This window comes from Pseudophryne corroboree, chromosome 1 (genome assembly GCF_028390025.1).
Source record: "Pseudophryne corroboree isolate aPseCor3 chromosome 1, aPseCor3.hap2, whole genome shotgun sequence".
Taxonomy (NCBI): Eukaryota; Metazoa; Chordata; class Amphibia; order Anura; family Myobatrachidae; genus Pseudophryne; species Pseudophryne corroboree.
The window spans coordinates 47,636,631-47,648,799 of record NC_086444.1 but is presented as its reverse complement, the minus strand read 5'-3'; the positions used below and the strand labels follow the sequence as shown (position 1 = coordinate 47,648,799).

General features: G+C 46.2%; 1 protein-coding gene across 2 annotated transcripts in view; it reads right to left on the bottom strand.

Annotated features, from left to right (window-relative positions):
• The window catches only part of CFAP53 (cilia and flagella associated protein 53), a 74,833-nt gene that overhangs the window by 28,655 nt on the left and 34,009 nt on the right, over positions 1-12,169 (bottom strand). For both annotated transcript variants that reach the window (XM_063959245.1, XM_063959235.1), the window contains exons 3-4: positions 10,257-10,486; positions 4,849-5,022 (exon numbers count right to left, since the gene is read on the bottom strand). In XM_063959245.1, coding sequence (XP_063815315.1) covers positions 4,849-5,022; positions 10,257-10,486 — 404 coding nt within the window. The remainder of the gene's footprint in view (positions 1-4,848; positions 5,023-10,256; positions 10,487-12,169) is intronic.

Genomic DNA, 12,169 nt, shown 5'->3' with positions numbered 1-12,169 from the left:
TCAAATGCATGATACTGCCGTGACAAAGTATAATACGATGTGTGTACAATATATAGTAAATCTGGGTCATCACTGCTCTGTTGCTATATATGACTTTGAATGGGATACATAACACCACGTCACATTATGCTCTCTATGTAATACCGTAAGCATGTTGTCGATTTTATTACTTTTTATTTGTTTAATTGTTTTAGTTTATTTGATTTATGTTTGTTATGTTTGCCCTAGGCAATGTTTAAATGTTAAAGCATTGTAAAAACCAATAAAAACTTATTGAATTTAAAAAAAAGCGAGATCGAGAGATCAATTGCTGAAAAGCATGTCGCTCTCCTTGAGAGTGCTGCAGCAGCACGGCTGGATTCTAAATCTACCAAAGTCACAGTTGATTCCAACGACTCGGCTATCTTTCTTAGGCATGATTCTGGACACGGAACAGAAGAGGGTTTTTCTCCCAATGGAAAAAGCCCAGGAACTCCAGAACATGGTCAGAGACCTGCTAAAACCAAAAAGAGTGTCAGTCTATCAATGCACTCGAGTACTGGGGAAAATGGTGGCGGCCTACGAGGCCATCCCCTTCGGCAGGTTCCATGCGAGGACATTTCAGTGGGACCTTCTGGACAAGTGGTCGGGGTCCCATCTACAAATACATCAGAAAATAAGCCTGTCGCCCAGGGCCAGGGAGTCTCTCCTGTGGTGGCTGCAGAGTGCTCACCTTCTCGAGGGTCGCAGGTTCGGCATTCAAGACTGTGTTCTGGTGACCACGGACGCGAGCCTCCGAGGATGGGGAGCAGTCTCACAAGGAAGAAATTTTCAGGGACTATGGTCAAGCCAGGAGGCTTGTCTACACATCAACGTACTGGAATTGAGGGCCATATACAATGGCCTACGACAAGCGGAGAATCTTCTTCGCGACCTACCGGTTCTGATTCAATCAGACAACGTCACAGCCGTGGCTCATGTAAACCGCCAAGGCGGGACAAGGAGCAGAGTGGCAATGGCGGAAGCCACCAGGATTCTTCGCTGGGCGGAAAATCACATAAGCGCTCTGTCAGCAGTCTTCATTCCGGGAGTGGACAACTGGGAAGCAGACTTCCTCAGCAGACACGATCTCCATCCAGGAGAGTGGGTACTTCATCAAGAAGTTTTTGCAGTGATAACAAGTCATTGAGGACTTCCTCAAATAGACATGATGGCGTCACGCCTCAACAAGAAGCTTCGGAGGTATTGTGTCAGGTCAAGGGACCCTCAGGCAGTAGCGGTGGACGCCCTGGTGACAGGGTGTTTCAGTCGGTCTATGTGTTCCCTCATCTTCTGCTCATCTCAAAAATATTGAGAATCATAAGACGAAAAAGAGTGCAGACAATACTCATTGTTCCAGATTGGCCTCGAAGGGCCTGGTATTCAGATCTTCAGGAAATGCTCACAGAAGATCCGTGGCCTCTTCCTCTCAGGGAGGACCTGTTGCAGCAGGGGCCCTGCGTGTTCCAAGACTTACCGCGGTTACGTTTGACGGCATGGCGATTGAACACCGAATCCTAGCTGGGAAAGGTATTCCGGAGGAAGTCATCCCTACTCTGATAAAGGCTAGGAAGGAGGTGACGGCGAAACATTATCACCGTATCTGGAGGAAGTATGTATCTTGGTGTGAAGCCAAGAATGCTCCTACGGAAGATTTCCATCTGGGCCGTTTTCTCCACTTTCTACAGACAGGAGTGGATATGGGCCTAAAGTTAGGCTCCATTAAAGTACAGATTTCGGCCCTATCAATTTTCTTTCAGAAGGAATTGGCTTCTCTGTCAGAAGTCCAGTTTTTTGTAAAGGGAGTGCTGCACATCCAGCCTCCTTTTGTGCCCCCAGTGGCACCATGGGACCTCAACGTGGTGTTACAGTTCCTAAAATCTCACTGGTTTTAACCTCTTCAAACAGTTGAATTAAAATTTCTCACTTGGAAGGTGGTCATGTTGTTGGCCTTGGCATCTGCAAGGCGGGTGTCCGAATTGGCGGCTTTTATCTCACAAAAGCCCCTATCTGACTTTCCATGTGGATAGAGCAGAGTTGAGGACTCGTCCTCAATTTTTGCCTAAGGTGGTTTCATCGTTTCATATGAACCAACCTATTGTGGTACCTGTGGCTACGGGTGACATGGAGGATTCCAAGTCCCTTGATGTGGTCAGGGCCTTAAAAATTTATGTAGCCAGGACGGCTCGGGTTAGGAAAACAGAGGCACTGTTTGTCCTGTATGCAGCCAACAAGGTTGGCGCTCCTGCTTCTAAGCAGACTATTGCTCGCTGGATCTGTAACACGATTCAGCAGGCTCATTCTACGGCTGGATTGCAGTTACCAAATTCGGTAAAAGCTGTAATGCCGAGCGGCGACTTGGTCGGGTTCAAACACTTTTGCAAAATTCTACAAGTTTGATACCCTGGCTGATGAGGACCTCATGTTTGCTCAATCGGTGCTGCAGAGTCATCCGCACTCTCCCGCCCGGTCTGGAGCTTTGCTATAATCCCCATGGTCCTTACGGAGTCCCCAGCATCCTCTAGGATGTAAGAGAAAATAAGATTTTAAACCTACTGGTAAATATTTTCTCCTAGTCCGTAGAGGATGCTGGGCGCCCGTCCCAGTGCGGACATATTTCTGCAAGGCTTGTATATAGTTATTGCTTACATAAGGGTTATGTTACAGTTAAGATCAGTCTTTGGCTGATGCTGTTTTGTTCATACTGTTAACTGGTTGCGTATATTCCATGTTATACGGTGTGGATGGTGTGGGCTGGTATGAATCTTACCCTTAGATTAACAAAAATCCTTTCCTTGTACTGTCCGTCTCCTCTGGGCACAGTTCTTTAACTGAGGTCTGGAGGAGGGGCATAGAGGGAGGAGCCAGTTAATACCCATCTAAAGTCTTTAGAGTGCCCATGTCTCCTGCGGAGCCCGTCTATACCCCATGGTCCTTACGGAGTCCCCAGCATCGTCTACGGACTAGGAGAAAAAGATTTACCGGTAGGTTTAAAATCTTATTTTCCATCACCTGTGTTGAACTAGTTAAATGATAAGAAAGCTGTTTCTTCACAGGTGATGGCAATAATAAATTAAGAGGGAAGTCCAAAAACAGAGCATTTTGTACCTAGTGGGGCGGGTCATGTTGGAGGGTATTTATTTGGGTGGGGTGTGTTCAAACTGAAATCTAAATTGCAGTGTAAAAATAAAGCAGCCACTATTTACGCTGCACAGAAACAATATAACCCACCCAAATCTAACTCTCTCTGCACATGTTTTATCTGCCCCACCTGCAGTGCACATGGTTGTGCCTAACTGCTAACAAATTTGCTGCTACGATTAGGTCTGAATTAGGCCCCATAAAAGAAAGAAACCCTAGCGCTAAAAATCAGCCTCCAAGCACATTTGTTTGAAAAGTAATCACAATACTGTATGTATATATCTCATTTAAATTGCTGCTCCCACTAAGGCAGTACCGTAAGCAAATCCTCCTCCGGCTGTGGGTAATATTTTAAAAGTACTGCTCACTCTCTTGTCTTTGCTACGAGTAGGAAATCAATTACTGTTACGTGGAACAGCTAAATCTATGGGGTGGAGCATAGTACTGGGACGATCTTCAAAGAATCCAGTGCCCTCACTCTGCTGTCAGTCATCTCTACAGCCCAATAATACTGTGGAGGATCAATAAGAGGTGGAGCCTAGCGCTTTATACATCTTTGTGCCCTCCCTCTAGAGACGGTCCTTTTGCATCAATATCAATGCTAATTCGCATTGAACTATTTACTGTGGACCAATTTTATTACATTTTGATTGTTTCTTATAAGCTGGAAGGTACCAGAAAGGGGTTATAATTTTATCTGAATATTTGTTACAACTGTAATTGTGTGGATAATATGTATGTTATATCTCTTTTATAATTAAACAAGGTATTTAATGCGCTACCTTGGTATGTGAATTACCTCTTTTTCTTGTCTAGATTTGCAGAACCGCCTCTCAAGACTGCACTGATTAATGTGATATGTCACACTTGTATATCTGTGTGCAACGGAGTCTGAATCTGTATAGGAAGTGCTACGATGCAGCAGCCGTGGCTGTTTTCCACGCCCAGTTTTGTTGCGCTCTGTATACAGACTCAGTTATAAACAGATACAGAGGTGTCGCATAACAACTTAATCAGTGCAGTCTGCAGAGCAGTTCAGTCGCATCGTGTTGTGATTAAGACGCACATTCAAGGAAAAAAGATGCTACAGCGCTCAGCTGGGCTCACCTGCGCCAGGCTTCTTGCGCCGCATGGCGTATTGAGGCTAGACGTATGAGGACGGATCTGTACACAGAGCACAGCTGAGTGGATGACTGCAAGTCTTGTACATACAGCTACTACATATTGTTAAACCTCCAAGCTTTTACCCCTGGGGAAGGGACCATTACTGCCACTAGTCGGGGTAAGTAGTTGCCTTTGATTTCGGTTGAACTTTACATCTTTGAGTTTTAAATGAGGAATCCAGCCAGTGGCACATAGTATGATTCTAATGCCCGGTCTGCACGCTGAACGAAGATTAGTGTCCAGACTGGTAATTGGGGAAGCGGCCAAACCGGATGATATATGGCTGATTGGTGTTTATACAGAGCAGCCTTATCTCTGCCAGTATCACTGGAGCTTATTGGAAGGTCATAGAGGTGATCTGCGGTTATATTACAACCACATTCATGAACATACTCACAAGGAACTAGTAACATCAGAGACAGTAACCGGAAAGGCCTCGGTGATGTCACACGTCCACAGTGAAATGATAGGCTGCCTGGAACCACTGACGTGTGTTGGGTCTGCACAGTGATGCCCCGGTGTTACCTGAACTGCTGGTCCCGTTTCTCTTCCACCAGGGCCAGTCTCTCCTTCTCCCTCTTCTCTCTCAGGCTCTTGGCTCTTTCCCGCATCTTAGCCTGCCGCTCCAGGGTGGTCTCCTCTATGGACTCCATCTCCCTGATGTGATCCATCTCTTCTGTCTCCAGCAGAGCCCTGAGTCTGGCGCAAGTAAGAATACACTGGTTATACTCAGTCTTAATCTCTGTGTTACCTGTAGGATGGTGTCACTGACTCAGCCACCTGCATGGTATACAGACCTGGTGACTCTGCTCTGGGAGAGTCTGGTATATAAATACACGTGGGATCTGCAGACAGATAGGAGGCATCTGTGAAATAGATAGATAGATAGATAGATAGATAGATAGATAGATAGATAGATAGATAGATAGATAGATAGATAGATATGTGAGGATATTTCAGCTAATATCAGACAAATGGGCCCGATTCAGAAGTGAACGCAGAATGATAGCTAGAATCTAATTGGTTGTTCTGGGCAACACCTCTACTTCTCCTCTTTGGAAGGTTTGACGCATCTCCCCCTATATAACAAGGTGGAACCTGAGATGTAGCTCATCTAGACCATACAGAGGTCTCTGACACTGTCCTACACTGAAGACAGAAATAACTTGGAATACACAGTAGTGTCCTCAATAGTGTGTGTGGATGGACAGACGGGATGTGCTGTGGTTCTGACCTGCCGTCAGTGACATGTTCTATGTGTAGCCAAGCGGAGCAGTAACGGCCTGTGCCATCAGCTTTCCTAATGGCTGCAAAGCAGCCAACACACTGTGGACCGGATTCAGGGATGGTCTGAGATCTGCGTATGCGCAGGACCTGTACTGCTCTATCTCATAGTGCCCCCCAAGCCACAGCCTGTATCTGTGTAGGAGTGAAAAAGGAGCAGTAATGGCCAGTGTTCCAGAAAAAGGGATCCTGACTCCCGACACCCACATCCTGGGCGTGCCGAGGCAGGACGCAGCTTTACTGGCTCTGGCTGTGTGAAGATACCGGCCATCCTATGTAACGTGAGGGTCACTCAGATGGCCGACAGTCACTCAGATGATCCGATGATTCGGACACAGCAACAGATCACAGAAGCTGCCAGGAGGCGACTATTTCCATAAAGCGCCCCCTGACAGCATTAGCGCTAGAGATGAGCTGGTTCGGGTTTTACTCGGTTCTCAAAACAGCATCTTATTGGCTGTCCAATACAAGAGACATCCGTGAGCCAATAAGATGCCGTTTTGAGAACCGAGTAAATCTGAACCCGCTCATCTCTAATTAGCGCATTATCACACAGCCGCTGAGTACAAAGATACAATTCTTGTGGGAAACAGTGAACAAGTTTTATAAAACTTTGTTTCTTTTGCCGTTTTTTAAGAAACTTGTTGTGTGTTAAGAATGATACACAGATGTCACATTGAACAATGAGGCACCGAGGCACTCCCCAGGCAGGTCCGAAACTAGGGTTTCTGTCACCCGGGGCAAGGCAGTCATTTGCCCCCCACCCCCCCGCCCCCCAATATACAGAAATACATCCTCTCGTACATCAATACACAGGACGGTACATATATACACAGCCCCTGAATATACACATACCACCCAAATAAACATATATACATGCCCCTGTATATACACTTACCCCAATACACTGATTCTATACATCCCTCCTATACTGTATATACAAATTAAGTACCCACCTGGGTACTCCATCATACACACACACACACAACACCGGGTTACGCTGCACTGCTTCAGTACACACACACACTGGGTTGCACTGCACTTCTCCAGCACACACACAGGGTTACACTGAACTGATCCAACACACATACACACAGGGTTACACTGCACTGCTCTAACACACACAAACAGGGTTACACTGAACTGCTGCAACACACATACACACAGGGTTACACTGCACTGCTCTAACACACACAAACAGGGTTACACTGAACTGCTCCAACACACATACACACAGGGTTACACTGCACTGCTCCAGCACACATACACACAGGGTTACACTGCACCGCTCCAACACACATACACACAGGGTTGCACTGCACTGCTCCAACACACACACACACACAGGGTTACACTGCACTGCTCCAGTTCACACACAGGGTTACACTGCACTGCTCCATCAGACACACACTGGGTAACACTGAACTGCGCCAGCACATGCATGCACACACACACACACACACACACACACACACACACACAGGGTTACACTGCACTGTTCCAACACTCATACACACAGGGTGACACTGCACTGCTCCAACACACATACACACAGGGTTAAACTGCACCGCTCCAACGCACATACACACAGGGTTACACTGCACCGCTCCAACACACATACACACAGGGTTGCACTGCACTGCTCTAACATACACACACAGGGTTACACTGCACTGTTCCAACACTCATACACACAGGGTGACACTGCACTGCTCCAACACACATACACACAGGGTTAAACTGCACCGCTCCAACACACATACACACAGGGTTGCACTGTACTGCTCCAACATACACACACAGGGTTACACTGCACTGCTCCAGTTCACACACAGGGTTACACTGCACTGCTCCATCAGACACACACTGGGTAACACTGAACTGCGCCAGCACATGCATGCACACACACACACACACACACACACACACACACACACACACACAGGGTTACACTGCACTGCTCCAACACTCATACACAAAGGGTGACACTGCACTGCTCCAACACACATACACAAAGGGTTACACTGCACTGCTTCAACACACACACGCACACAGGGTTACACTGCACTGCTCCAACACACACACACTCACTCAGGGTTACACTGCACTGCTCATACACACTAGGTTAAAGTACAACACTGCACACACACATATTATACATATATAGCTGTCCGCCTCTCCCTACCTTTACACACACCTAGTGATGATCCGTCAGGGCCCCCGTCCTCTCCGTTTCTGAAGATGGTCGTCACACACACACACACACCGCTGGTGTGAAGTGTGAAGTGGAGCCTCTGTGTTTCCGGAAGCAGACTCTAACGGAGCATCCTGGCGCAGCGGAGCGGGGAGGCGCTACTTCACCCCTGCGCCGTCCTACACTGCATGTTTCCGCTTACCGCCCGCGCCGGCGCCCTCTCTCATTCCGCGCCCAGGTCGCGTGCCCCCCTAGCCCCCCCTAGTTGCGGCCCTGCCCCAGGCAGTAACATTTACAAGTCAACTTTTCTCCTTATAGGCAGTAATTAGACACTATATAAGAACTGCAATCCTATATATACAAAGTTCTATTCATTTTCATTTACATCCCCAGGTTGATTCATATATACAGGTTGAGTATCCCATATCCAAATATTCCGAAATACGGAATATTCCGAAATACGGACTTTTTTGAGTGAGAGTGATATAGTGAAACCTTTGTTTTTTGATGGCTCAATGTACACAAACATTGTTTAATACACAAAGTTATTAAAAATATTGTATTAAATGACCTTCAGGCTGTGTGTATAAGGTGTATCTCAAACATAAATGAATTGTGTGAATGTAGACACACTTTGTTTAATGCACAAAGTTATAAAAAATATTGGCTAAAATGACCTTCAGGCTGTGTGTATAAGGTGTATATGTAACGTAAATGCATTCTGTGCTTAGATTTAGGTCCCATCACCATGATATCTCATTATGGTATGCAATTATTCCAAAATACGGAAAAATCCGATATCCAAAATACCTCTGGTCCCAAGCATTTTGGATAAGGGATACTCAACCTGTATCTGTAATCAGAATGACGAAGACAAAATATCATTATTTCTTTTTCTCCTTTGGTAAAACAGCACCAGCGCCCATAGGCGTGCGCAGGACATTTTATTAGGTGGTGCACGGCCTATTGGGCATGTTTAACAGCACCTAATGGGTGTGTCTAGCACCACCTATTAGGCGTGTCTACCACCAAATATTGGCACTCAATGCAAACTAAATAATATAGAGAATTGATGCATAGATAGATAGATAGATAGATAGATAGATAGATAGATAGATAGATAGATAGATAGATAGATAGGATAAAATCTGTTATATATGTTCAATTTGTATATTTTATTACCATAGGTTATATCCTAATCTCTCAAAATATATATTGATATTGAATTTGAACTTGTCCTCCTCCAAGAGGAACGCTGTATTCTGTGGCGTTGGCACATGATGAGGAGAGAGAGTGTGGGTGGGAGCATGAGCGGCCATGCACGCGGCATGACATCATCACGACACATCCCACAGGTTAGAGGAACTGGGAGTAGGATTACGTCAGTGATGCTGCACCATAAAAATGAATAACAGCCAGACTGAGCGAAGGGGTTGGCGGACGCAGTGGGTGGGAGGAAAGAAATGAGCACACTCGTCGATCACTGATACTGCAGCAGCAGGTGTGTGTGAGGGGGTTACAGACATTAGGGGGTGCCTGTGCGCACCAGGAACCCCCCCTGCGCACGCCTATGCCAGTGCCCAAAAACCCATTACACGTTACAAACCATGCAATCCCCACCACTAGGAGGCGCAGGTGAGCCACAATAATGCGATTAAGGTCTTTGGGCCTAATTCAGACCTGATCGATCGCTAGGGTTTTTTGCACTACTGCGATCAGATAGTCACCGCCCACCAGGGAGTGTATTTTAGCTGTGCAAGTGTGCGATCGCATGTGCAGCCGAGTGGTACAAAAAGAGTTTGTGCAGTCTCTGCGCATCCCAGGACTTACTCAGCCGCTGCGATCACTTCAGCCTGTCCGGGACCGGAATTGACGTCAGCCACCCGCCCTGCAAACGCCTGGACACGCCTGCATTTTTCCAAACACTTCCAGAAAACGGTCAGTTGCCACCCACAAACGCCCTCTTCCTGTCAATCTCCTTGTTGAACGCCCATGCGAACGGATTCTTTGCACAAACCCATAGCTGTGCGGTGAACAGCTTTGTACCTGTGCGACGCGCCTGTGCCATTGCGGTGCATACGCATGCGCAGTTCTGACCTGATCGCAGCGCTGCAAAAAACGCTAGCGAGCGATCAGGTCTGAATGACCCCCTGTATGAGCAGCACGCGGTCAGGTGACATGGAAGGGATGGGTGGACATTAGGTACAGATCTCTCAGGGATTGTTCATTGCTGTTTGTACAACTAAAGGCTGCAGTGTGCTTTTTATATACAGAGCATGGACTACCGAGGTCACGTAAAATATCCCTATAATATACAATGTGTAAGTATCGCTGAGCACTGCTCATACAGATATGACAATGGCACTTGTGTGGCTGTGATCACCTGTAATATACAATGACTGTGTAACGCTGAGCACTGCTCATATGACAATGGCACTTGTGTGGCTGTGATTACCTGTCTCTGCGTTGCTCTATGTGCATCCTGTAGTCTTGCATCGTCTCTGTCACCTTCCTCTGGACCATATTGTGCAGTATTTTGTGATCCGTCAGCCTCTCCCATTTGCTCTTCATATAATCAAAGTCATTCTGTTTGGTGAAGTTCAGCATCTGGTCCCGGAGGTCATCCTGCCGCCTCCGCTCTAGACTCATATAGTCATTTGGGCGTTTGGATGGAAACTTGGCTTTCTGTATGGAGGAGAATATAAAATGAATCAGCTATAGGCTGGGCCAGAGAAAGGGCCGCATTGGCCTAGGACGGACGATTATCAAGGGCCTACTGGGAGAATGAGTGGCAGTAGTGACGGTGGTGCGTGGGTGTGGCCAGTGGCGGACAGGCGTGACCAGTGGTGTATTTCATACTGTGGCCTGGCAGGTTTCTTGGCGGTATATCACATTAGTTCAGACGGTGCTAGATGCACCGGTGCAAATCTGTGGACAATACAGTAAGTCTGTATATGAGGAACACTGTCTTTATGCTGTTGGTGTCGCTTACAAGGGACGAGAGTATTATACTCCCATTATATAAATCACTAGTGAGGCCGCATCTTGAATACTGTGTGCAATTTTGGGCACCATATTACAAAAGGATATCCTGGAGCTAGAAAAGGTTCAGAGGCGGGCGACCAAACTAATCAAGGGCATGGAGATGCTGGAATACGAGGAAGGGCTTGCAAGGCTAGGCATGTTTACATTGGAAAAGAGGAGACTAAGAGGGGACATGATCAACATCTACAAATATATAAGGGGAAATACACAGAGCTCGGGGGGGACCTGTTTTCTATAAGATCAGCACAGAGGACACGTGGTCACTCGCTTAGGTTAGAGGAGAGGAGTTTCCGCACATTGAGGCGAAAAGATTTTTTCGCAGTAAGGACAATACGTGTTTGGAATTCCCTGCCTGAGAGAGTAGTAATGGCGGACTCAGTCAACACCTTTAAGAATGGGTTAGATAAATTCCTATTGGATAAAGATATTCAGGGTTATGGTGCGTAGGCCCGTATTATAGTTAATATAACTAGTCCTAACATAAAAATAACTAGTCCTATAATAAGACTGCATAGGAGACCACAAATAGGTTGAACTTGATGGACAATTGTCTTTTTTCAACCTTAGTTACTATGTTACTACAGCCTACGCTTGATATAAGGCACCCTAGTGACACATGGTATAGGGTGAAGCGTCCAGCATTCTCACTGTTCTATATCGCAAGGACCTCTCAAAAGTAGAAAAATTAATAATAGAGAACTGGAAACGGAGTCATTAACAAAACAATCTAGTGAGGGGAGTTTGGCCTTGGCAGCCTTACATAGGGGAAGCAGATCCGGGAGCTCTTTAGGGAACCTGTTCATGCGTCTTATTTTAGGGTAACCCCCTAACCCTAAGGCAATGATGGGCAACCTCTCATACAGCAAGGGCTACATGTATAGCACTCCTAAGGGGAAATGAAATAGTGGGTAAGAATCAGGATGTGAGAGGTCATCTGTTGTTGTTTTTTTTTTTAAAGTGGCAATCATTTTACATGACAAAAGCAAGTTTATTTTGATATGTAAATGATTGCCACTTTAAAAAAAAAACACAGGGAAAACTCACAAAGTCTTTCACATCCTGATTCTCACACACTGTTACATTTCCCCCAAATCTCAAAAGGGCTGTTCATATACCTCTAATATCAAGAGTTAAAAAACAGCCCCCAAAATGACCTGACCCCGGCTTCCCCACATCACTCATCCCAAAATGACCCAAACAAGCCCCTCACTAGTTCCCAAATTCCACCACATGCCACTTTAGCCCCCACTTACAACAAAATGTTCCCATATGCACTTACAGACTCCCACCTGCCGTCAGATGTGTGCTTAAACACTCTGCCAC